This window comes from Vulpes vulpes, chromosome 14, assembly GCF_048418805.1.
Source record: "Vulpes vulpes isolate BD-2025 chromosome 14, VulVul3, whole genome shotgun sequence".
NCBI classification, from domain to species: Eukaryota; Metazoa; Chordata; class Mammalia; order Carnivora; family Canidae; genus Vulpes; species Vulpes vulpes.
Genome location: NC_132793.1, coordinates 96,745,864 through 96,773,301, shown reverse-complemented (window position 1 = coordinate 96,773,301; position 27,438 = coordinate 96,745,864). Strand labels below are relative to the sequence as shown.

The 27,438-nt window shown below is 41.5% G+C and overlaps 1 protein-coding gene across 17 annotated transcripts in view; it reads left to right on the top strand.

The window, feature by feature from the left end:
* The window catches only part of SV2B (synaptic vesicle glycoprotein 2B), a 173,548-nt gene that overhangs the window by 139,938 nt on the left and 6,172 nt on the right, over positions 1 to 27,438 (top strand). For all 17 annotated transcript variants that reach the window (XM_072737217.1, XM_072737226.1, XM_072737220.1 and 14 more), the window contains 5 exons: positions 4,873 to 4,983; positions 5,764 to 5,852; positions 7,131 to 7,295; positions 21,142 to 21,275; positions 23,857 to 24,057. In XM_072737217.1, coding sequence (XP_072593318.1) covers positions 4,873 to 4,983; positions 5,764 to 5,852; positions 7,131 to 7,295; positions 21,142 to 21,275; positions 23,857 to 24,057 — 700 coding nt within the window. The remainder of the gene's footprint in view (positions 1 to 4,872; positions 4,984 to 5,763; positions 5,853 to 7,130; positions 7,296 to 21,141; positions 21,276 to 23,856; positions 24,058 to 27,438) is intronic.

The following is a 27,438-nucleotide window of genomic DNA, read 5'->3' as shown; positions in this document are numbered from 1 at the left end:
CCCTTACCAGCATTGGCTCTTAGCCTGAATTTCGTTTCTTGCTAGTTTAAAAAGTGAAAAACCAGTGAGTGACAATTTCCATAAAGATGTCCTGTTAGTTACCAAGATCTGTGCTCTGCCCTGCCTCCCTCCACAAACCCTGGGGCCAAGGAGGAATTCCTGCTTTGGGTCCTTGTTTTGCATAACTTCCTTTCAGGCTGACTTCAAATCCATTTCCACTAGGAAGCCCTCTTGTGTTAACCCCTTCCCACTCCAATTCACTTGTTTTGCTTCTTTGGCCTCAGCTGTTGATCTTGGACAAGACCCTTGTCCTTGTTAACCGTTGCTTGGAAGCCCTGATGCTCAGGCAGGATTATGTGGCAGCTAAGAATCCACAGCCTGGAGCCAGACAGTCTGGTCCAAATCCCAGTTTTGATACTTTCTAGCTATGTGGCCTTAGGCAAGTTACTCCCTCTGCCTCAGTTTCCTTATTGGGAACAGAAGGATAATAATAGCTGTAAATATGGTCATGGTAAGGATTGAATAAAGTACCTGAACCACTGCCTGCCTTGGAGTAGGGGCTACATAGATGTCAACTATTATTCAAAACCGTTATGACATATTTTTTTCTTAAATTAACTCAAGCAATAAATTTTACTGCCTCTTTCCCTCAATTCCAGTGCTCCTAAAAATATCTAAAATATGGGACCGGTGCTTTCTTTTGACATTTATTAAGAAGCACAACTAACAGATCAAAGATGTTAAGGGCGTAGATGGTTCTTCCAAGCTCCCTATCTCCACTGCTGTCCTTGGTGGATTGTAATGCTGCAGCTGGACGGCAGGTGTGGGCACCAGATGTTCGCGGGCTCCCCCCACACCAGGGCTTGGGTGTGCTTGGCTCGGTCCCATCCCCACCCCTACCCATTCCATAGATTGCCCTTCAAACTCCTGCTTGTTCCCAAGAGACGTCTTCATGGTCTTCTGTCTCTGCCTCAAGGTTCTGAATCCACATCAGCTGCATTGGATTGTGGGCCACATCAATCTGGTACGGAACACACATGTTGACACGTAGACACATACAGACACAAAGACACATGAACACATCCAGACACACAGATCCAAACTCACACACATCATGCATATAGGCACACAGACACATGTATACAGACACACACATACAGATACACATGCACACACGCACACAGACACAAACATCATGCATATAGGCACACAGACACATATATACTGAAACATGCACACACACACAGATACAGACGCATAAACACAGGCACATCCAGACACACAGACACACACATCACACATACACACAGACACATGAATACAGACACATGCATGCACATAGACATGAAGACACAAACACACAGACATATCTCACTTATACCAAGCATTTGTGAGTTTAATAATCTTTGTGACAATTTGAGGAGCTTCCTCCGTGTCCCATTCCCCCTCCTTTCCTCCTCCTTTCTAGTTTTCCCTCTTTCCCCTGCCCTCCCTGTGGAATAGTGAATTTTCCTTAGCTGGCACAGGGCAGGCTGCTGCTCCTCCCAGGCATTCCCGAGTCCCTCAAGTAGACTATTAGCGTATCTATTCCAAGCAAACCCAGAGCTCTCCTGGGAGGAGTCCTGATGGATGATTGCTCTCCATCTCATTTGTATGTCTGTCCCCACCTGCCCAAAGTGACTGTAAACTCTTCCTGGCCTTCGTCTTACCCACGTGGCCATGCAGCATCTCACCCCCAGTGGCTTCCCCGTCTGTTGCTTCTGGAAGACCCACTTCTAAACCAAATGCGTGGGCTTGCCAGACTGGGAGTCCTTTTTAGAAAAGTGATCCCACATTCTCTCCTCACAACAGGTTTATTGTTAAGCAGCCTGATTTTGAAGAATGAGGTCTTACTTAGTTTGGAAATCAGTAAAGCCTCCAGTTTGCAAAGGCAAAAGCTCAGCCTTTCACTTCAGCACTAGAGCCCCTCACCTCTGGGATGGATATGCATCCCGAGGAAGAAGAGTTCAGGCAGGGCTCCTGCAGCAGGAATGTGAACTGTAGGTGGGCAGTTTCTCTTACCCCAACCTGCATGCCAGCCATACGTTCTCAGGCATCACTTCTGCTTTTAGTAGTTTTCATCTAATAGGAAAGAGAATCAGAAGGAATAAAAATCAGAATCAGAATCATCTAACAAGAAAGAAATTCAGAAAGGTTGTGGCTTCAGCATTGGTAATCACATTGATTAGGTAGAAATAGATGAGTGGATGGGAAAAAGGGAAAGAAAAGAAAGAAACAACCATAAAGTGTTGACTGGTCAGAGAGCAGAGGCTGTCGGGGAGTGAACTCCTGCTACATGGGGTTAACTGCTTTGCTCCCGAATGCTCCCCACAGTAAATAATGAATGCATCCTTGAATGTATGTACTCGGGAGCCTGGCGGAGAGCAACAGATGATAGGGTCCTCACCTTCATCTTTGAGCAGCTGGGGTTCAGGACACCTACCCCAAAATGTGGCACCTTGGCATAGTGAATATCATAAGCTGAAGGAGTTCGAAACAGTGATAGAAGCCGGAAGGTTACTCTGACCTCTCCACAGTCACCCTTCTTCTGGAACAGGTCATAGATCTCCTGTGTGAAGTGACTGTTTACGCAGCCTTCTTGATCTCTCCACCCATCTCTGGTGATAAGAAAGTCTTCTTCCTGGTAGAGGGACAAACTTTCTTTCTTCCCAGTTACTTCTTCACCATTTGCTACTCTTAGCTCACACCCCTTTGTCTTGTCGATTCTTCACAAATTTATTGTTTCATGGTCTAAAAGAGACAAAAGCTTTCTGCCCTGGTCACTTCATCAAGCCTTCATTCTCTTCAGAAGGCTCCCTTGTCCATGTTAAAATTCAATAAAATGTGTAGGCTTTTCTCCTGTTATTCAGGCTTTTCTCCTTTGTCAGTTTAATTTTCAGACCCAGCTTAGGATGCTGGAAGAGGTTAGGGAAACTTCTTCATCCCCTACAAAGCCCCAGATTTCAGCCATCCCATTTGCTGGCTCCCTCAAGAGCTTCTAAACTGCTACCTGGCAAGTGTCCCCAATAGAATGTTCTGCAGGGCTGGGGTGAACACAGGCCATATTCTGATTTAGACCCAATCAAGGACAAGTATCCTAGTTAATTGTAAACTAGAGCAATTTTGCTTGAGGTTGTCAAATACACTCACTCCCAAATACCTAGGGAATAGAATGTTATTTTCCCTAGGAACTACGAAAGGAAAAAAATTGCATTTGAGTGGATATCTTAATGCTTTGGAGTATGATTTTTGACATGCTTCCTGATTTGGTTTCAGCCTTGTCCTCTGGCTTCTTTTGGCTGCTTTGGAGAGTTCATGGTCTCCCTGGGGGTATCTGATAACATGAAGCCCAGCTCCAGCCGAGAGTTCTGTTGCAGGGTCTGTGCATTCATTCTCCTGTGTCCTTGTCAAAGCTAGGCAAAGAGATTTGCAAAGGGCGCACAGCTGCAGATGGGAGGACATGCCCAGGAGGCTCTCAGCATGCTCATGTACCTCCAATTTTAGGAAGAACATGGTGCTTTCACCAGATTCTCAAAGGGGCATGCAGCCCTCCCCAAAGTTTAATAACTACTGTTTCTAGGTTAGAAAAGCATAGCTGTGCCATTCTGGTCCTAGTGCTCAGAGTTAATGAGTCTGTTGTCCACACCCAGGAGCTCTTTCTTTTCCTGTGGATTACCAGCCTTATTTCCGTATCTCTTCCCATCTCCTCACAATCTCATATGGCTGAAGAAGGCAATAGAGACATTCCTACGACTAAAACAATTTTCCCTAGACAAAAGTTTGTTGGACGGGGTGATGGAAACTCTGAATTTTTTGAGTGTGCTCCTCTATTTTTCTCTGAATGTCTGCAAGCATGTATCTTCCCAACTTGGCTAAAAAAGTGTACCTGTGGTTGGGGATCTCCTTAACATGATGGTTAGTTACAGAATACACTGGTTGCTTTAAACATTGTTTAACTTGACAATCACTGTCTTCGTGAGTCAGAATTGCTCATTGGGGCTACCTGCTGACATTAGACAAGTCAACACTTTCCAGGGTCCTTTCGGCGGAGCACTGAGACATATAACCTTATCCTCACTCCCCATTTCTTTGGTTTCCACTAGGAAAGCCAGAGACAGCCAGGAGGACATGATATCTCTTATTCTGCTGTGTTTTAAAAATAGCTTAAGTAGTAGGGCATATGGGTGGCTTAGTTGGTGAATCAGCCAACTCTTGATTTCAGCTTGGGTCATGATCTCAAGGTTCTGGGATTGAGGCCTGTGTCCAGCTCTGTGCTAAGCAGGGAGTCTGCTTGAGGATTCTCTATCTGTCCTCTCCTTGAGCCCCTCCCACTGCTTGCAAGCTCTCTCTCTCTCTTTACCTCCCCCTCAAATATACAAATCTTAAAAAAAAATCTTAAACAGCAACCTCCTTGTCTAACATACACACTATTGTTACATTGTTTCTGTGATGTTAATTGTTAATACCAATTATGGATAGCCTTGGTGAATTTTAAGGTGGAGTGAACTTTACTGTGGCAAATCACATGTACATGGGAATTCAGCATATTATGACTGATGAATATAAATTTCTCAAAAGCATGATGTGGTGAAAAGGTGGGTTCATCTTGTCTGCAGTGGGACTTATCTCTCTGAGCAAGATCCCAAAGAGAGGCCATATACATCTTTGGTTAAGAATCACTGACCCAAAAAAAAAAAAAAAAAAAGAATCACTGACCTAGAGGGTCATTCAAGGTTCCTGTAGCCCTTGATAAGTAATAGAAACTCAGTTACATTAAACTAAACATTGAAAAGTCTGACACAGAGTGGGGTTAAGACTATCTTTGTTTTGCAGGTTTCCCACATCAAAACTCCCAAGCAAATGGATGAATTCATTGAGATCCAAAGTTCAACAGGAACTTGGTACCAGCGCTGTCTGGTCAGGTTCAAGACCACTTTCAAGCAGGTATGATTGGGTACATGTGAGAGATGAGAGAGAGGATGTCTAGAAATCTGTAACTTTGGTGGATGAAGGATAAAGACCCTGAACACCCCCATCAACCCAAGGCAGTGTGATAGGAGGAAGTGCCTTGGATGGGGATGCTTGGGACACAGCTTGTGCCTGCTTCTTATTCACTGTGTGACTTGAGCCACAAACTCTCTAAACCTTCATTTCTTTTCTTTGCTCTTCCTTCCCAAGGCAGAAATTTTGAATGCAGGTGAAATGTCTACTCTTAAACATCCCTCTCTCTACATAATCCATAGGAAGAAAGGAATGAGTGAAATAGATGGCCCTTTGAGGTGTGTTGGTGGTTTCTGAGAAGGTGTCTGTGAAGGGCAAGGTCATTTCCCTAGAAGTGACTCCTTTAGGCAACTCAGCTGTTGGGCACTGAGGCAGCCAATGAATGGTTTAATGGTTATTAAATGTTAGGAATATCACCTATTTCCAGAGGCAAGAAGCAAAGCTCACTACTCAAGTTTATCCAGTGTCTCGAAATCTCAACCCAGTGCTTTTAATGATGGATTATTGTGTTCCCAGGGAAGATGCCCCGGGACTGTTATGTTGGAGGCCAAGGCCAGGCAGTAAGAAAAGAAGAAGCTTTGTTATTTGAACAGAATTGCTGCCTCTGGGAGATCACGATTGTCCATTCTCTCATGGGGGTCCTAGGAAATTTATCAGAAAATCCTAGAAATGAGCTTTCAAGTCTCAAGTCTCTTGCTTTAATAACCCTTCTGTGGGTTGCAGGTCTGGGATAATGCTCTGTACTGTGTGATGGGGCCCTACAGGATGAACACACTGATTCTGGCTGTGATCTGGTTCACCATGGCTCTAAGGTAAATTCTATCTCACTTAACTCCATTAATTTCCCTATGCCTCCAGCGCCTCATCTGTAAAGCAGAGATTACAATTAGTTCTAACTCATAGAGTTTGGATGCTTTGGGCTGCAAGTAACAGGCAACCCACATGTCTTGTCCTTTGTAACAAGAATTCCATAGAGAGGCAGGCTCCATGTGGGGTTTCAGCCCCAGGCTAGATCTCCTGGTGTTTGACAGATGCCTGTACTCTTCTTGGCACCCTGTCAATGTGGGAAAATGTCCCAAGGAGGAAGAGGCTGCCTCTCTGAGCTTCTCTTAGTAATAGCAAGGAAAGCTTTCTCAGGAGCACCCCCACCCCATGCCCCCACATCAGCAGTTTTTCTATTACCCAGATGTGTGTCACACACCTAGTGCCAAACTAATCACTGGTGAAGGGGTTATAATTTCCCAGTGATTTCAAACTAATCAGGATTTGCGTCTGAGCTAAAAATACCATTAGCTTTCCTGAGGGTTGGTACCCAAACAAAATCTAGTTTCCGTTCTCCAGAAGTGAGTGGGGAAGAGGGCTATGTAGGCAGCCTTCGGTTGTGTTGTGGCTATGGGATACAACAGTGAGACTCTGCAGTACTGTGCCCCACGATACGGAAAATCGAATATAATAGGAATGGTGATTAGCTGGCTCCTCTCTTAACTGGCAGGTTCTCACCCCTCTCATTTCATGCACTTCCAAATATCATGACCTTCTTTATGCCACTTAAGTCACTTACAGCATTATGAGGCTATTTATTGTATAAAGAACATGCTTGCTATAGTTTCTGGCAATTAGGAAGTGCTCAATTAATTACTATTATCAACAAGGAACTGTCAACAAGATTTTAAACTTCCATCTGTGAAATTGCTTGGTTTCCCATCACCTGTGTCTGGGTCTTATCCCTGACGTTAGTGGAACTGTCTTTACTATTTCCACTTGAAGTATGATTCTACCTTTGAGATATGTATTTTCTTACATGCTAAGGAGTGCCCACCAATTCCAAATCTATATTTTTTAAATCAGGAACAAATTTTTAAAAAAAAAATCAAATGCCTTTTCAGCATCTATGGGGATAGTCATGATTTTTTCCCTTAGATCTGTTCATATAATGAGTGATAGTATAGCCCTAATGTCTTAATTTCTAATAATGAACCATAGTCATACATTTAAAATGAGCTGGATTTACATCAGATTAGGGATATAGACTGTGATCATGAAAGAATAAATCATGTTGCTGCTTGAATATTCTGTCTTCTTTATTACAGCTACTACGGACTGACAGTTTGGTTCCCTGATATGATCCGGTATTTTCAAGATGAAGAATACAAGTCCAAAATGAAGGTGTTTTATGGTGAGCACGTGTATGGTGCCACCATCAACTTTACGATGGAGAATCAGATTCACCAACGTGGGAAACTTGTGAATGACAAGTAAGTGAGAGACCATAGGCTTTCCCCAGATCAGGAGAGCAGTCTCTGGGGACTGTTTCTTGGGAGAGGGGCCACTGGAAAGAGAATTCAGTATGGCAGGTGAATGAGCCCCAAGACTGTTGTAGAATCTCAGAAACACAACGAGGCCTACTGAGGCTCCACTTATCCCTCATCACCAGGCTAGAGCTGATTCATCCAAGGATAGAGACATTTGACTGGGGAGAGGCAATCAGACCATGTTTCCTGAGACATCATACCTTTAATGGAGATATGCACAGGGCTGTGGCTTCTTATCAGTGTCTGCCTAGAAAGAGGGCCCAGAGAGTTGAGCTCCCTATACCAATCTACTGCTTGTTTTTTAGCTTTTTCTTTGATTTTTGAAGCTTCTCTAGAAGCAAATCTAGAGGCTAATGTGGTATTGTCTTATGTTATTTCACCCAATATTACCTCCAAGGGTTGGTCAGCATGGCCCATTGCCATCAACAACAATTGCCATTGTTGTCCCTTGGGGGTAAAATCAGTGGTGTATTGGAAGAGACCCACCCACATCTTTGTGGGGCTGCCTCCTCAATCACTTACACTTCTCTTCCTATTCCTGGGACCAACTAGGTGGGCAGTCCCATCGCTGGGCTTTGAGAATGCCTCCTTGAAGCTGCCCTCTGAAAGCCCCCACATGGGTCAGGACAACACATTAAAGTTGACCCCAAGAAGAAATGTGTGGGAAATATCAGAAAGGGAGACAGAACATAAAGACTCCTAACTCTGGGAAATTAACTAGGGGTGGTGGAAGCGGAGGAGGGCGGGGGGTGGGGGTGAATGGGTGACGGGCACTGAGGGGGGCACTTGACGGGATGAGCACTGGGTGTTATTCTGTATGTTGGCAAGTTGAACACCAATAAAAAATAAATTTATTATTAAAAAAAATAAAGTTGACCCCAGGCCACATTATTCACCAAGCTGAACATCTACTCCTGTTCCCCTTCTTGAATTGTACTTAGCAAGCTCATCAAGTCAGGATGCAGGACAGCATTGGAAATACCACGGCCCAGGTAGTTCAGCATCAATGATATAAACTGCCCCACATTTACCACCTCCATACAAGAATTAACACCAAGAATTCTCCCCTGCAGTGCATGGTCTCCCATGACCCCTATGCCCACCTCTGTGTCTAAGTGAAGTGGCCTGGCCCGTGACTATCAGCCACATCAGGAGAGGATCCTCAGTCTGGAGGATGTCTTCTGCTGGCTGCTAGTCCATGTCGCTCGTACAGGCCACACCTGAGCAGACATTCACTGTTATTCAGGATGAGAGAGAGGAAAGGGGGGAATATCATTTCTGCAAATGTAAGACCTCTGGGGAGGAAGGTTAGGACCAAACATGAATAGATAAGGAATTTAGACTTTCAGATGATTTTTTTTTTCTTTTTAATGAAGAAGCCCAATCACAAACATCTACACATTCACATGCCCATGCATGCACACAGCCCCTTTGTCTGCACTTCATTCAGTCCAGGGATGGCATCTTGAGCTAGTAGGGGTGGGCAGTGGTTACCCTGGGATTTCTCACTCTCAGGGATCTTTGGTATAAATCAGAGATCTTGTGGTAGCATTGCCAAGGAAAAAACGTTACCCTTGCTTTATAAGAATGCTTTGGAAATGTTGAAAATGAAGGGACGTTATGTATGGCCAGATGTCACCCATGACATGACACCATTCTCTCCAGAGACAAATTCAGTAAGAGACCTCATGCATGAAGTTTCCAATGTTCACTGGTACTCTCTTGTGGTATTAGTAATAATAATGATAGTATGACATTGATAATGAAGCTCATGATCATAAATGTGGCTGCCATAAAAACTAGATATCGTTTCACCAGGAAACTTTCTGTTCCCACAGAGGCCCTGTGTTACATAGTATCTTCTGCATTAAAAAGTTCATCCCTATGCCAGCTCCTTCATAGTTTGCAGCAGGTTGGTTTTGTAGTTTTTAGACTTAGCTACATAAAAAATGGGAACTTCTGATCCACTCTGTTTTTTTAAAAAACGATTTTGTGTATTTATTCATGAGGGAGAGAGAAGCAGAGACACAAGCAGAGGGAGAAGCAGGCTCCATGCAGGAAGCCTGATGCAGGACTTGATCCCTGGACCCTGGGATCATGCCCTGAGTTGAAGGCAGGCGCTCACTTGCTGAGCCACCCAGGCATTTCTCACTCTGTTCTTCTAACCTTTCTCAGCCTCTGGAAGCTTTCATTAAGCTTCTGAGTGGGAGTGGGAAGAAGCAAGGGTTCTTGAAAGTGGAGGTCTTGTGTGGACCCAGAACCCCCTCGGGGACCATACAGTTATTACCAAGGGTCTGGGAATGCAGAGGCATGCCAAGGATTGTCTGAGAGTGGGTGAGGATATTCTGCATGCACAGATATGTTTCCATGTTTCAAGAGCATGTGAATGTTTCTGTGTAGTTTTTACAACATAAATTCCTTCAGAAGTTGCAGTGAGTTAATTTTAACTTGTCATTTATATGTTGCTTTTTTTTTTTTTTTTGAGAGAGAGGGAGAGAAAGAGAGCACAAGAGGGGCAGAGAGAGAATCCTAAGCAGGCTTCACACCCAGCACGTAGCCTAACTGGGAGCCGGATCTCACAATCCCGAGGTCATGACCTGAGCTGAAATCAAGAGCTGGACGCCTAACCAAACCAAACTTCCAGGCACCCTCATTTACATTTCTTAACCAGTGGATCCTAAAAGTACAATCACTATCATGTGAAACCCATCATTTTTACCCTCAGCAAATTGAATAAAAAGGGTGTTTTCCTCTTTGTAGGATTAGGAACCTTGAAACTTACCTAAGAAATGAAGGAACTTGGTTTCTTTTCTTGAGTTATGCTGCCACCTGCTGATCATGGGCTAGAAAGCACCATATTTTTGAAAACCCTGACCCTCTTTGGAGAGTGAACTGCTGTACTTGAGCTTGGGTGGCGCATGTCTCCATACATGCCCTGTATTCCTCCTCTGACTTTATCCACACTGACTAATTTAAAATTTAAATAGAAATTGTTTACCTCATTGACTATTGCACACGGGGGAAGATGACTTTTGTGTAAGTAGGGCTTCAAACTTTACCCACAGGCTTTGTCAATAAAGGAAAACTTCTTGAAATCTGAACTTAGGGGCGCCTGGGTGGCTCAGTGGTTGAGCATCTGCCTTTGGCTCAAGTCGTGATCCTGGGGTCCTGGAATCGAGTTCCGCATCTGGCTCCCTGCAGGGAGCCTGCTTCTCCCTCTTCCTATTGATTAAATAAATAAAATCTTAAAAAAAACATCCAAACTTCATCCTGCTCTAAGACAATCCCTTTGGCCCCAAGAAGAAATGAAAATATACAGATTAGTTTGCACTTGTTCCCCAAGCACCGTCCTGCAGGCTTCCTGGGCATCTAATGGGACCAGGTGGCTCTGAACTCTCATACTGCTTTTGCTCTAGAACTTGTATGTTTTTGGAAAATGCAAGAAAAGCAAGAGAAAAAAAACTGATATTCTAAACCCCAAGCCAAAACATCAGGCTAGGCTTCTTGTGCTGTTAATTGAAAGCAGGATATGAGAGCATGTGTAAACTAATTAATTAATTACCCTCTCTGCTTGGGAAGACTCCTGCTGGGCAGGGCTTCTTTCTGAGAGGGTGAAGATGGGGGAAGAGTATGATACAAGTCAGCCAAGGGGAGGGAAATTGGAGAAAAGCTCTCATGAGTTCTTACAGAAGGTCAGGGGATGGTACTCTGAAATGAGGGTGGCTTGGCAGAAAAGAGAAGTCTGGTTTCAAACATCACACTGAGGCATTACTCACACTGCAAATCTCCTTCGAGTGAGGTAGAAAGAAGAATTTTCTTCAGCTGCCCTGGGTCTGTTTCAAGGCCGTGAATTTCCATGAAGCTGCCCAGAGTGGGAAATGGGTAAAAGCACCTTCTGGCTTCCCAGTCTGAGGAAGTAGCTTGAGGGACTGGGTTTTAGGCTTCATGGGTTGGAGACTAGCTGAGCTATCTGACCTGTGTCAGCCTCCGATTCCACATCTGAAAGCCGTAATATCGATAGATAACATACCTCCTGCTTCAGAGCTGATTAAATCTCTCCATTTAATACAGGTCCTGCAGAGTTCTTTGTGGAGACTCTTCCGGGATATTTTATAACCTCCTTCACCACTGAAAATTGGGTTGCTTCCTCTCCATCAAATATTGACAGAGGTTATTGCAAATAAATAGAAATCCTATTGATTTGGAGGTGTTTACTTGGTACCTAAGCTTTTTAATTAGTCCTAAGAGTTTCCCTTTGTGATTGTTGTATGATCCCATCTTCTGCAAATAATCACTGTTTTGTCTCCTTTCTTCTCTTTTATATTCCATTGTGGAGTACATCAAGGAGGTGGAGAATAGAGAATAATGCAAACAACCTGATTCAGAGCATCTAGCTTTATAAAATCATAAGCTGTGCTAGACTTACTTCAGATTTCAAAATAGATTAAACATTTCTCACTCTGTGACCCTCAATACAATTCCTTTCCCTCCCAAAGTGGTGATGATCACCATTGTTAATAAATCGGGTGTTTTACATTCGTGTTTTTATACTTTTCCCATGTATTTCTATATCTATAAACATTGTACAGTGTTCTTTTGCATGATTTAAAGGTTAGATAAATATTATACCATCTTATATATGCAAATGTATAATTATACTATAAATTTCGCAACTTTTTTGGTGTAAAATCAGGGTTTGGAAGACTCTGTTGGTTAACGTAGCTACATAATTCACTTTCATTCATTGAAATGTCATTACGTGAGTATTCCATCGTGTGTTTGTCTGTTCTTCTTTAGATAGACATATAAGTCACTTGCAATTCTTGGGTGTTACATATAATACTGCAATGAGTGTTCTGATGGGGGAAATTTTCTAGCCTGATACTAAGAGGTGGAATTGCCAGACAGAAGGATGTGAACATCTTCAGCTTCTCTGCCACATTAGTCTCCACGAGCCTTGTACTAACTATACTTCCCACTTAGCAGACTGAGCACGCCTCTCTCTACTACTGGGCCCATTCTTGGTTTGTGAGATTGAGGAGTGTGACATGGTATTCCTTTGTCTTTTAACTTATATTTTTCCAATCCTGGTGAGATTATCTTTTCCTGTGTTTCTTGGCTCTTTGGGTTTCTTCTTCTATACCTGTTCATGGACTTTGTTTATTTTATTTATTGGATATTCATTTTCATATTAATTTGCATAATGCCTTAGTCTCTTCTGGCTGCTATAACAAAATACCACAGACTGGGTGGCTTATAAACAACAGAAATTTATTTCTTCCAGTTCTGGAGGCTGGAAGTCTGAGATTAAGGCACAGGTAGATACTATATCTGGTAAGGACCCTTTTCCTGGTTCATAGATGGACATCTGTTTGCTGCGTGTTCATGTGAAGAAATGCAGGAGGGGGCTCTCTGGGGCCCTTTTTATAGAGGCATTAATCCCATTCACTACCCTCATGACCTAACTCCTCCCCAAGGCCCTACCTCTTAAGACTATCACATTGAGGATTAGGTTTCATCATATGGATCTTTGAGGGAGACGCAAACATCCAGTCCATAGTACATGAGTTCTTTAAACTTATGTGTAAAATCAAGTGTCAATTATATGTTTGACATTTTTCTGTGTTTTTTTAAATAAGATTGTAATTTTAGAACAGTTCTAGTTTCACAGAAAAATTGCAAAGGTAGTGTAGAGAGTTTCTGAATATCTTGCACCTTGTTTCTTTTGTTATAACAGCTTATATTACTATTGCATGTTGGTTACAATTAATAAACCAATATCAGGACATCTCAGTAAAGTCTATACTCCACTTGGATTTCCTTTTTTTTAAAGATTTTGTTTATGTGTTTGACAGAGAGAGAGAGAGCATGAGCAGGGGCAGGGAAGGGTAGAGGCAGAGGGAAAAGCAGACTCTCTGCTAAGCAGGGAGCCCAGCATGGGCTGAGCCGAAGGCAGACACTTAATCACCTGAGTCACCTAGGTGCCCCACTCAGATTTCCTTTTACCTCCTATTCTTTCTCTCTTCCAAGATCATTTCCAGGCCACCACATCCATGTTAGTAGTCATGCCCCCTCAGGCTCCTCATGGCTCTGACAGTTTGTAGCTTGCTTTTTTATTTCGCTTCAGGAGTCCCCAAGAAAGGGCAGATACTTCATATTTTAATGCCAAGTTTGTCACATTTCCTTTTAAGGTTCTTGAAGAAATCCTTCATGTTTGAAGTCATAAAGTCATTTTCCATTTGTTTCTCTTCTTTAAAGCTTCTTTCACATTCAAGGCCTTAACTTACCTGGGTGTGGTCTCTATGAGACAGGAATAATTTGATTTTTCCCCCATGTGAATAGCCAATTGTTTTCGTGTTTGTAAAATTGCCCATCTTTTCTCTATTGACAAGTAGTGGTGCTTTTATGGTAAGTCAAGATTTCTTGTCTGTATTACTGTGTTTCTGTGCACTCTGTTTGGTTCCATGGTTCTAACGGACATGGAACCAAACAGAGAGAAGCAGTAATCATGTCTCTCTCTTTACCATACTGACTTCATTGCTGTAACTTTATTGTTTTGTTGTGTTTCCAGGAGGATTAGGTTCTTTCACTTCATTATTTACATTTTTCTTGGGTGGTTTAGCCCCTGTGCTTTTCCAGACAAATTTTAGGATCAAGTTCTAAAATTCCATTGAAAACAGCTCTTTGGGATTTTGATTGGAATGACATAGAATGTCTGGATTCATTGGAGGACATCTTTAGAATACAGGATCTCCCAATCATTCCATGTGGTATTTTTCTCTGTTTACTTAGTCATTCTTTGATAATGGTTTATAACGTTCTCTGTAAGTTTCCATATGGGGCCACCTGGGTGACTCAGTTGGTTAAAGGTCCGACACTTGATTTCAGCTCAGGTCTCCATCTCAGGGTCATGAATTCAAGTCCCACATTGGGCTACATGCTGGGCATGTAGCCTACTTTAAAAAAATTGATCTCATATGTATTTTGTGAGGTTTATTGTTGATGCTTCATTGCTCCTGGTGCTGTTGTGAGTGGGGCCCTTACTTTCTCCTCTTTCTCCTCTTCCTCTCTTTTCTCTCTTGTGGTTCTCCTCTTTTCTTTTCTTCCTATTCTTCCTTTTTTCCCTTATACATGATTTTTTGGGCTCTAACATGTTGGCCCAACCCTCCATTCATTTTGATAGCTTCTTGGTAGATTTGCCTAGCTCTTGTATATGGCAGACACACTGAAAAAAATTAATGATAGTCTTATTTCCTCCTTTCCTACCTTGGTATTTGGGTTCTTTTCTCATTGTGTTGCATTGATTAGGATCTCTCATTCAGTTGATGGATACGAGCAGTGCTAACAGGTATCTTGACATCAGAGGGTGCTTTTGGTATCTCCCTCTTAAGTATGACATCTGCTGTGTGTTTTTGAATCATCATCTTTAGAAAGTAAAGGAAGAGGGTGCTTGGGTCCCTCAGTCAGTTAAGCCTCTGCCTTTGGCTCAGGTTGTGATCCCAGAGTCCTGGGATCAAGCCCTTCATTGGGCTCCCTACTCAGCAGGGAGTCTGCTTCTGCCTCTCTCTCTCTGTCCCTCTCCCTGGTCTTTTTCAAAACAAACTATATAGGATAGAGGTAGTTGTTTCCTTAAAGATTTGGTAAAGCTAGCCTTTATAACTATATCAGCTTGCCATTAATCAAGGCAACAGATTTTGATTACCAACTTATTTTTTAAATGGCATTAATATATTCAGGTATGCTCATTTTTCTTTTGTAAAATTATTTCTTTTAAGCTTTAGATATATTGTCACAAAGTTCATAACATTGTTTTATGACTTCTAAGTTTTTATTAGATTTTCAATAATAAATCCTCCCTTTTTATTGCTAATACTACGCATGTGCTTTTGGTCTTATTTTATAATCAGTCTTACTGGAGTTTTGCATATTTTATATTTAAATAATAATATTCCTTTCTTTAATAATTTCTTCTTAGGATTTACTTTTTTATGTCTCATTAGTTTCTTTATTGTATTTCTTGATTTTTTTAAAAGTTAATGAATTTAATTAGGTACATTTCATTTCAATTTTGCTTTAGTTGCATCAAACAACTTTTTATACTTACTAATATATATTTTATATTTTCCAGTAATATTTACTCTTCATCTCACAAATTATTTAGAAGTGCATTTTAAGTATCAAATGCTATTTTTAAAAAAGATTTATTTATTTGAGAGGGGGAGAGGGCATCAGTGGGAGGGTCAGAGGGTAAGGGATTGAGAATCTCAAGAGGATTCCACATAGCACAGAGCCCAATATGGGGTTTGACTTCATGACTCAGAGATCATGACCCCAGCCAAAATCAAAAGTTGGCTACTTAACTGACTGAGCTACCCAAGTATTCTTTCAAAATGTCTTATGCCAAATTTTCTCTCTCTTTTCATTCTTAAATTCCAATCACACTTAAGTTCGATTGTTTGATAGTTTCCCAAAGTCTTTGGTTACTCTTTTCTGGGTTTCCCCTTTCTCTTTCTCTTTATGTCATAGTTTTGATAACTTCTCTTGAATTATATACCAGCCAGGTAGTTCTTTCCTTGAATATGATGAGTCTACTGGTGAGTTCATCAAAGGTATTCTTAATCTGTTTTACTGCTTTAAGAAATTTCTAGCATTTCTAGTCGACTCTTTCTAATAGTTTGCATTTCTGTGCTAGAATTCTCTATAATGCATGCATGTTATTCACCTTTTCCACTAAGGCATTATGTTAAAGTTATATTAAATTACCTAATAGTTCCAGCAATGATATCGTATTTATACCTGTTTTAAAAAATATTGTTTTAACATAATGCTGTTTTACTCTTACTTCTTTGTGTGTATTGTAATATTTGGTTGAAAGTCAGATATGTAGGACAATAGAGACCTTTTTAGGAATGGGTACATCTCTTTTGCTAAGCATTTACAGGGTGTGGGAGTTTTGAATCAATCTAGTTAGTATTTGAACTTTGTTTTTTTTTTGTTTATTACCATAGAAATTTGTTGGGACTTCTATTTATTTATTTATTTATTTATTTATTTATTTATTTATTTATTTTTAAAGGTTTTATTTATTTATTCTTGAGAGAGAGAGAGAGAGAGAGAGTCAGAGACACAGGCAGAGGGAGAAGCAGGTTCCATGTTGGGAGACTGACATGGGACTCGATCCCAGGTCCCCAGGATCACACCCTGGGCTGAAGGCGGCACTAAACCCCTGAGCCACCCGGGCTGCCCGGGACTTCCTTTTAATTGGAGTATAATTTATATATAGTAAAATTCACCGTTCTTATAGTATAATTCTGAGTTTGCCAAGTGCATATGGTCATGTAACCACCACAATCTAGATACCATTATTCCCCAGATTTCCTATGCCACTTTTTATCAACCCTTACTCCACCTCCAGTCACTAGCAACCAGTGATCTCTCTGTCACATAAATGGAATCCTACAACATTGAAGCCTTTTAATCTTATTTTTTTCACTTAGCATTGTGTACTTGAGATCTATCCATATTGTTGCACATTCAGCAGTTTATTTTATGACAGAGTACTTACTATTCCATGGTCTGAATGTACTACTATAATTTTATCCATTTAGCAGGTGAAGGAATTTTGTGTTTTTTCCAGATTTTGGCATGTTTAAATTAATGTTTCACTTAGGATGCTTACAACAATATTTACATATGAAGTTGTTCTACTTTTTTCCTCTTGCAAGTCAATAATTGCTTTTCTCTTTATTATTTCTCTTTTTTCCTAAATTCTATTTTTATAATTCTTTAAAAATTTTTTTTTGTTTTTATAATTCTTGCTTAAGATTTTGTTTACAAAGGCTGTCATGTGCTAGGATCTTTGTAAAAGGAACGGGATGAGATCTTGCTCCCTCCTCAGGGAGCCTGAGTGTAAAAGAAAGGGAAGAAAGGAAATTGGGTTTACTGGCAGATTCACCAAGGCAAAAGAATGTATGTTCTTAGAGAGTCTATTAGATTGACATTGGAACCAGTATTTCCATGAATACTTATTCTCCATGATAAAATATTTTCACAATTTGGAGAAAAAAGATGGTCATATCCTCAGTCCACTCTTTTATTTATTTTTTAAAGATTTTATTTATTTATTCTTGAGAGAGACACACACAGAGAGAGAGGCAGAGACACAGATAGAGGAGAAGCAGGCTTCATGCAGGAAGCCTGGTGTGGGACTTGATCCTGGGACTCCAGGATCAAGCCCTGGGCCGAAGGCAGGTGCCAAACTGCTGAGCCACCCAGGGACCCCCCTCTTTTATTTCTTTTTAGGCAACAGACAGTTAAGACACTCCTCATTTATAGAACTATACAGAGCTGGAAAAAAAACTCCTCCTCAATACCTCTATTTTAAAGATTTTTAAGTGTCAACCTAGAGAGGAGAAAAGACTTGCCTGAGATCTCTTGGTGCTTAAGCTCTGAAAGTTGGACTCCATTCTTTGGTTTTTGGAGAGTGGTATCAGAGGTGGGAGAAAGGCCTTATGACCACATTGGAGAATTTAACAAGTTATATGGAATATCAGGCAAGACTACCACTTTCCTTATCTCTTTAAGAAAATTAGGCACGCTCTAGCATATATTTTCTGAAGCAAATGATCCTCTTCTTTATGCTCTGCTTTACCTCAGGTTAGGACCTGACATGAGATAATGTGTGAGAGACTAGAATTCCAGTTATTTTCCAAAGCATTCTATTTCATTTTGCTGTGGCTGGAAGGCTTATTGTAGTAAGATATGTATATGGAAGCTTTGGAGAACTGTACCCTTTGTTGGTTTTCTTCCCACAAGGTGAATTAATTTATCTAAAAGAGGATTTTCTACTTTTCAATTTTTTGAAAACGCAGTTAAAGGGTCTATGTAATACAACTCCATGTCTTTGCACATGCTGTTTCCTCTGCCTGGACTGCACGTCCTCCATGTCTTCTCTTGGATAACCTCTATTTGTCCTTCAGAATGGGTCACCTCATGCTTTTCCCAACCAGATCACAAGTGCCCCCTTTGAACTGATCTTGAAACATACCCCTATCTTGATAATTATCACACTAAATCTTAATGACCAGTTTCCTTGATTATCTCTTTCATTAGACTGAGCTTCTTGAGGATGCCATCAAGTAAAACACAGTGACTAAACGGATACAATTTTTGGCATAGTTTAGACCATCTGGTGGACTGACCATCAGCCATGAGGGTGACTAACATAAAGTATTTGTAGTAATAATTCTGCCATAGATTCTGGATTGCCAATGGCTCCTGTTTTCTAATAGAACATGTTCCAGAAGATACTTGCACTAACTTTTCTTTCAGCCTTTGAACTCTCCTGAGTGAAGAATCTTAGACCATTTCAGTGTATAAATGAGAGCTAGGGGATGATTTATATAAAGACTCATGAAATATGCCTTGGTCCTTTCTCCTTTTATCTCTTTCTTTATAACTTTGGCTTTTTATAACTCACTTGAAGATACATTTTAAGGTCTGCTTGCGTCAGGCCCATTATGATTTATGGCTCTGCTCCCTCACTCACTCTTGGAAGAACATTAAAATATATCTGGGGGCCACATCAGCAGCCTATTACTATATTAAAGAGAAGGATATATTAAGCAAGGCAAAGACCTGAGACAGAATCCAGGAATAGCTTTCCTGAGTAAACATATTCAGCACACAAATTACATTAATTTTGAAATTGAAGGCATCTTCCTGTAATACAAGGCTTACCAATCTCCATGGAGATATGAAGAGTCCAGTGATAGCCTTTGGAGGCCCCTGTTTAAAAGTCTGTAGCAAATTTGACCCTATGAAAAGTTATATAAAATAATTTGACTAATCTAGACCAGTGACTCTCACATGTTTTAAATGATCTGACATCTGCCTCTGGTGATTATGGTTCAAGAGGTCTAGGAAAATAGGAAACTGCATCTTTTTTAAACAACATTCTGTTTTGTTCTGACACAAGTGTTCTGGGGATCTCTCTTTGAGAAACACTTGCTCAGGCCTTTTTACTGGGTGTGGTGGGGGTCTGTTTGCAGAAATTCGTGACAGGTGGTTCTAGATTAGGGTTGTTAGCAGAATATAATATAGCATAAATGGAAAGGGAAACTGATCATTATCTGAGGTCATGGGATGAATAATATGATTGCCCTGAAAAGGAATAGCCTATGCTACGTCTATCACAGTGATTCCCACTGTATTGTTGTCTGCTTGTTTTTTTTCCAATTAGACTTGAGGGCGGGAACCATATCTTTCCTCTCTGTATTCGTAGCACCTAATACCATGTAAGTAAGTTTTGCTGAAGATTGAGTGTATAAATAAATGAATAGATAAATAAATGAGTTGTAATTCTCCACAAATGAAAACATATCCAAGGTTTCTAGTTTCAAGTTTGACCAAGCTTGGTAAAGGTCCAGCAGAGGATGATGTTAATGTATGTTGGTATATGTTTCTGAATGCAATATTGTTTTTTTTCCTATTAAGTTCATGTAGGAGTTGGAGTACAGCAGTGGCTCTCAAATGTGGTTGCACCTCAAAGTCCCCTATATGCTTTCATCTGTTTTATTATTAAGTGAAAAAGTAATATGTATGCTTGATGTAAAGGAAAAATTAAGTTTATCTCATTCCCAACTCCCATTGGACCTCTCCAGGACCAACCACATCCACCAGTTTCTTGTGTGTATTCTATGCATTTAGAGGCATATCTTATATGAATAGTCACAGGCTAGAAACACTGTATTGCATTTGATTTTTTTTCAGTTAACAATATACCTTGAGAATTGTTCCATATTAAGGTATATAAACTACCTAAAAACTGTAACAATCACATGCTATTCCACTGGGTGGTGTCTGTCTGTCTGTCTGTCTGTCTACCTACTCATCATCCATCTAGTAATCAATTCTTGCTGCCAGTAATTTTGCAACAACATTGGTGAATGTATCTCTTTGGATGCGTGAGCAAGCTTAGGTAAGATAAATTCTTAGAGGTCGTATTTCTAGGGCAAAGAGATTGCGTGTTTGAAATTTTGCAAAATTGCTCCCCCAAGAGGCTGCACTAATTTTATTCTACCAACCATATGGATGAAAGTGCCTGTCCCTCCAAATCTTTGTTGGGGGAAAATTTTAAAACAAAGATTCTTAGCCCCTCACAAATCTATTGCTTCCAAACCTACTAAGACCAGCTGAGGGACCTGCATTTTTTTAAAAAAGATTTTATTTATTTATTTATTTATTTATTTATTTATTTATTTGAGAGAGAGCAAGAGAGAGAGAGAACATGCACAAGTGGGGGGAGGGAGGGGTAGAGGGAGAGGAAGAAGCAGACTCCCTGCTGAGCAAGAAGCCTAAAGTGGGGCCCTGAGATAGATCATGACCTGAGCCAAAGGCAGGCGCTTAACCAACTGAGCCACCAAGACACCCCAGACCTGCATGTTTTTAAAGCTCCTCATAAAGTGCCATGTTATCAGTATTTTCATTTCACACTAGTCCATATCTCGATGAGTCTGATACAGAAGGTCCATGAATGCATTTGGGAATCACCAGGCTGCTTCATAACACCCCGGTATCTACCCAGACTGGATACCAGCTTCCACATTCCTGCTGCCCTCCCTCCTTTATAAACATCAGCTAAGGAATAGGGAACTAACCTTGGAAAATAATGTTTCAGCATCTTTTGGTTTGAAGTTCTCTTTTTTCTGCCTTTCTGTGCTTTCCATTTTGGTCTCAAGTCTTTTCTCTTCCTGGCTGAATTACTCAGGGACTAACGTCTTTTCCACAGGTTCACAAAGATGTACTTTAAACATGTGCTCTTTGAGGACACATTCTTTGACGAGTGCTATTTTGAAGATGTTACATCTACTGATACCTATTTCAAAAATTGCACTATTGAATCGACTGTCTTCTATAACACAGGTGAGAACATGGGTGGTGTGGGTGCACAGTATCAAGGGTGGACTGGTCTTATGTAAGAAGCAAAGTGCTCAGTCATAAGCTTTAAGAGTATCAAGGTATACACAGATATGACTACTGAGTGTTAGGTTGGAGAAATGAGTTCTAGCCCAAGTATGGCACAGATTAGTTGCCCAGTCCTTACCAATGCATTTAATTTGTCTTCATGTTTTACCACGTGTGAAGTGGAAACAAAAGTTCTGGATGAGTGCTCTGATCTCAATGAGACTGATGTTATATGTGCTTCAGATCTTTGGTAGGAACAAAATATGACACAGATGAAAACTAAGCATTCCAGGAGAGCAGCATTTTATGCATGGAGTGCATTCTTGAAGACCTCACATATTTGAGTTTTGCAAACTTCAAGGCTCACGTTCTCACAATAATCAAGGAAAAGGGAAAATTGTATCTTCTCAAGCCTTGTGCATAAAACGAGACAATAAGAATATTTTTAAAAGGTACCTTTCAGGCTTCGATGATTAAAAAAATATTCACAAAGTTCCACCATTCTATCATTCTTTGTTACATTTACTACCATCATATATTAATAACATACAGAGTGGAGTTGGGACATGAGGAGACCATCCTGAGCTTTTCCAGGGGCTTCATTTACATTGTCTCCAGTGAGAAATGCACAATTATTCCCATTTTTAAAAAGATTTTATTTATTTATTATGAGACACACACACACACACACACACACACACACACACACAGAGGCAGAGACACAGACAGGGGGAGAAGCAGGCTCCATGCAGGGAGCCCATGTGGGACTTCATCAGGATCACGCCCTGAGCCGGAAGGCAGGCGCTTAACTGCTGAGCCACCCAGGCATCCCAATTATTCCCATTTTATAGCTAGCTCTTGCCTAAGGCCACAGCTAGCAAGCCGAGGGAGCTTGGACTCATTCCTCAGTTGCTTGGTTGTAAAGTCTGTGATCTCTCCACTGTACTCCATTTACCATGCCAATATCAGTATTTTCTCCAAGGCCTCACCACCATGGTTTATGCAAGAACATCTTCTTCCATGAGGTCAGCTTCTAGAGGTTCAATATCTGGCCTCCACATACCCTTCAGTCTCTAAATGATCTATTATGAGATGTACCTTCCTAAATTTTTTTTAAGGCTGAACTTAAAAAAAAATGAGTGCTATACACTTCCTATTTGTCATTAAAACCTCAGGCATCTTTTAGTTTCTTCTTTCAAGTTTTAATGTTGCCTTGTGGTTTGCATACTCTCATGTGGGGATTTTTGCAGACACCTGCAGTCATGAAATGTCAGTGCTGGGAAGTGATGGAGAGAACCAGGTGTACTTTTCTAATTTTGTAGGAGGAGGTTTAAGGAAGGTTAGAGAGGGTCAGTGGTAGAGCCAGTTCCTGAAACCCAGATTTTCTGAGAGCCCACTTAGACACACTCTCTGCTTAAAGAGTTGGTGTTAGAAGGTGTTGGAAGACTTGGGAACTAGGTCCAAAGCGAATGGCTTCTATTTTTTTAAGACTTGATTTTTTTGGAGATGTGTTAGATTTCTAATTTCATTAGAAAGAAGGTACAAAGATTTCCATAGAACTCCTGTCCTCTCCTAGTCTTCCCCATTATCAATCAACATCTCCCCAATAGAGTGGTGTATTGGTTACCACTGATGAACCTACACTGACACATAATAATTATCCCAAGTCCAGAGGTTACAGGAGGGTTCATTGTAAAGAATGTTAGACATTCTTTGGGCATAGACAAATGTATAATGGCATATATTCACCATTATTATGCTATATAGAGCATTTTCTCTGCTCTGTGTTCTCCATATTCATCTCCCTTGCTCCCCACCCTGGAAACTACTGAGCAAATGTTTTTACTTTTCTTTTTTTAAAATTTTATCTAATCTTTATTTTTTAAAATATTTTATTTATTTATTAGAAAAAGAGAGAGCAAGCAAGCACGAGTGGGGGAAGAGGTAGAAGGAGAAAGAGAATCCCAAGCAGATTCCCCACTGAGCAGGAAGCCTGATGTGGGGGGTCAATCCTAGGACCCCCAGATCATGACCTGAGCTGAATCCAAGAGTCAGACTCTCAACCAACTGAGCTACCCAGGCACCCTGCAAACAGTTTTTATTTTGAAGAATGTTCAGGTTTCTGCATGGACTCTAGAGTGGTCACCTCAATTCAGATTCAATTCTCTTGTCTTCTCTTTCCTATAAGTTGGGTAGCCTCGGAGGAGTGGTTCAGCCTTGGTGTGGACCTTAGTGTTGTCTCATTGATAGAAACAGGACTGCTTCCTACTTGAGAGATGATGTATTCAGACATGCCTCTCTGTGAGCATTTGTTTCATTTCCTATGCTTACGGGAAGTTGAAGCAGTCATCACACTGTTACAGTTTTCTCTCTTCATCCACATCTGGCCTCATGTCACCTTGACTTTAAGACTGTCTTATTGCTGGAGGCTTAGGGCAGCCTACCCATGGAAAGAGCATGACTCCATTCTTGCCTCTACCCCATCTCTCTGCAGCCCCTGTCCACTGTACATGAATCAAAGGTTTCTTTCTCTCCCCAGACCTCTATGAGCATAAGTTCATCAACTGCCGGTTTATCAACTCTACGTTTCTGATGCAGAAGGAGGGCTGCCACATGGACTTTGAGCAGGATAATGACTTCCTGATTTACCTCGTCAGCTTCCTTGGCAGTCTGTCTGTCTTGCCCGGGAACATCATTTCTGCCCTGCTCATGGATAGAGTTGGAAGGCTCAAGATGATTGGTGAGTAGTTAGGGATGCCACATCTCCTCCAGTAAGTGAGGACCATGGCTTTCAAAGTGTATTAAAGAAGACGAATCTTTTTCTCAAAGAAATCTTTCACTGGAAACCAAACAGGTAGGATAGGATCTGCTGGTGTGGAGCCCAGGAGGCAGCTATGTCTCCAAAACCCTAGGACTCCATGGAGGTAGTTTGAGACCTATGGTCCAGGTCAGGGACTCATTTTCATTTCCCAACTGGATGATTCTGTGACAATCACTTCAGGAGGAATACTAAACATGCCCATTCTACTTGCTTTGTAAGATTATAGTCAGAAAAATATATAAAATGCTCTTCAATGAACATTGGTTCATTTGATGGGCTTAAAATAAATTGCATCACTTATTATTTCATAGTGATCACACTTAGGCTTTGTAGGTGGGAAGACTCATGTCTGAATCCTATCACCTTGAGGCTATTTGACTTTGAACATGTTCCTTTACTTCTCCAGGCTTCAATTTCCATATCTGTACCTATAACTAGCTGGCAGAGTTTTGTGAGGTTTGAACATAATGTAGCCAGAGCATCTCATAGTGCTTGGTGCACTGTAGGTTCTCAAAAATGGTCACAAAATTCATGTATCCATGCTTCACTACACTAGGATCTGCAGCAGTTTACCACAGAAATGCCATACATGGCGTGCATGGCAAACAACAAACAAAGCATGTACACCCGGGGCTAGGGAAAACGTATAGCAAAATATATATATTGTAAGGCCAGGGTGGGGATAAGAACCACATGCTGAAACACATGCCATGGAAGGTCTGCTCCAGGGATGTAGTTGATCAGGAAAATTAATACCAACTCCCTAGCAGCAAAGCCCAAAGGCAAACAAAAATAAATCACATAGTCATTTTGTCAGAGAAGAGCAAATTGTTGAGAGCTTGGCAAGGGAATCTTTTCCTGCTGTTGGGCTCATTGAGTATTATTATTATAGAGTAGCAGGAATATTCAGAATGGTGAGCATAAGATTTCAGCTTTTAAAGTGTGTGGTGAGGATGGAGTCACATCTAGGCATGGCAGATTGAGCGAGCTGTCTCCTGTGTCTGAGGTGGGGCCCTGGTTAGAGCCCTGAGGATAGGGCAGTGTTTACTAACTCGTAAATGCCTGAGCTTTTCAGCAGAAGGTAACTGCACGGTGCACAAGACCAGCAGCTGGGAATCAGGTGACCATCTCAGCCAACATTTGCTTTAGAGTCTGCATACCTTCCTTTCCTTCTCTGAGCTTCTGTTTCACAACTGTTAAAGTAATACCTCTGTTTGCTCCAATGAGATAAGGCGTGTGAGAGTAGATAGTGAGCTTTAGTAAAGGTCTGGCACGCAGAAGGCGAACTGTGATATTCTCAGTGCATGCAGATAATAGATGCTCAATAAACGTCTCGATGGGATGTGGATGACCTGTTCTGAAATAGTCTTTGAAAGAGACTCATGAAATAGTCTTAGGAAAAGACAGAGTTATTTCCTCAAATTCCCTGTAGAATTTGCTGTGGCATAAAAGTTGTCCTGCTTACTCTGTGCTCTTTCCTGGGCAGAAGTAGTGTCTTGTTAACAACAGAGTAGAAGTTTCCCTGATGAGGCTGTTAGTCCTCATTTATTCATTCAATAAGCAGTAATTTATGCAGCACTTATTCTTTGCCAGGCGGTATGGCAGACAATGGGAAAACAGCAGTAATTGACACAGACAGCATCCTCATGCTCACGGAGCAAATGATCTATTGGGAGAGAGAGACATGAACTAGAAATTTCATTGAACAAACACAAAGCATGTATTATAGGTCAGGCTGTGTGCCAAACATTTTAAAAATATTAACATATTTAAAACTCAGTCACCCTGTGAGGTAAGGACTATTTTTTGCCAACATTTTACAGATAGGGAAAGTGAGACAGAGAGGTTATGAGACTCACAGAAGGTCACACAGGGGAATCTGGGACTTGGACTCAGGCCTCTCCATCATAATGGAGAAGAGAATTAACAGGATGGAAGGAGAGTGGACCACCAGGAGCTATAGCAGGATTACCTAACATAGTTGAGAGGTCAGATCACTGAATATCACTTGATTTATTTGAGGGTAATATTTTGTATTCAATAAACATTTGTCAACATTTATTGTAAACCAGGAGCCAATGGCTGGCCACTTTGAGGAAGGCATGAGTTTAGGTGATATAGTTCTCAAGGCACTTGTGGTCTCATAGATGTTTGTCTCCTTCCTAGCTGTTTGGAAAGAGGTCACCAGGTGGCCTACTCACAGCCCTGCCCCTTCCCAGAATCAGCAGAATCTAGGCCATAGTTACCATGTCATGGCTCATCAGCAGAGGGTTTGGCATCAGTGTTGGTAGCTCCAGGTCTGAGGGTGAGATTCCAGGCAGAGGCCCTCCAAGGAGGCCTTTGTGGGTAAGGCCAGCCACCAACATGACTTCTTGGCAACTGGAAGGCCTCTCCTAGAGGACCTCTCTCCCCCAGGGTCCTGATGCCTGGCTGGGACCCTTGGCCTGTCTCCCAGCTGGTTGTCTGGAAGATGCTTTCTTCTTTCTGCTAACTATTCCCACTGCATTTTCAGCCATGCTCCTGGTCCACACCCTGCATTCACTCCACACTCCCCAGGCTCTTCTGGACTGGATATAATGGATCTGGGCAGCATTTGAGACAGCCTTCTTTTGGTGGGACCTCTTATCATTAGCTGCATCAGTCAGAGTGCAGGTGGGAAGTGAATCCACACCAGATAGTTCTAGTAGAAGAGACTTTACAGATGGGATGTGGCTTTTAGAGGGGTGGGCAGGCTTGTAGGAACAAATAATGTAAATGAGGCACCCAGATGCTAGCAAAACTGGCAGCTCGTACTGCTTCTAGGACTACAGGGAGAGAACAGCACACTCACAGAGCCCAGGGTAAGCTGGAACTGTGGAGGTGGAGGCTCCTAAAAGGACCTGTAGTCCTTAGCAGGTCAGAGAGTGGAGTGTGTGTGTGTGTGTGGGGGGGGGCAGTGTAGCCATCACCATAAAAGGAGATATAGATTGGATAGGAATTGAGAAGAAATACTCCAACCCCTACCTGCTCCCAGTTGTTAAGGGAGCCACAGGTACACAGTCCCTGGGGGTTAGCTGCTCAGGACACAGGGCAGGACTGAGAAGGGCAGATCAGATACTTGGGGTGGAGATGGGATAAATGGAGCATAAACAGCAGGGGCCTTTAGGTTTTCTTCTGCAGCCCATTTACAGTTCTGTTCTCAGTAGTATATAAGCTCCACGAGGATTTTGTGATACTGATGTATCTCAGGCACCCAGAACAATGTCTGGGACCTAAGAGATTCTCAAGGAATGTCCTTTCTCCCCATCCCCAGTAATTCTG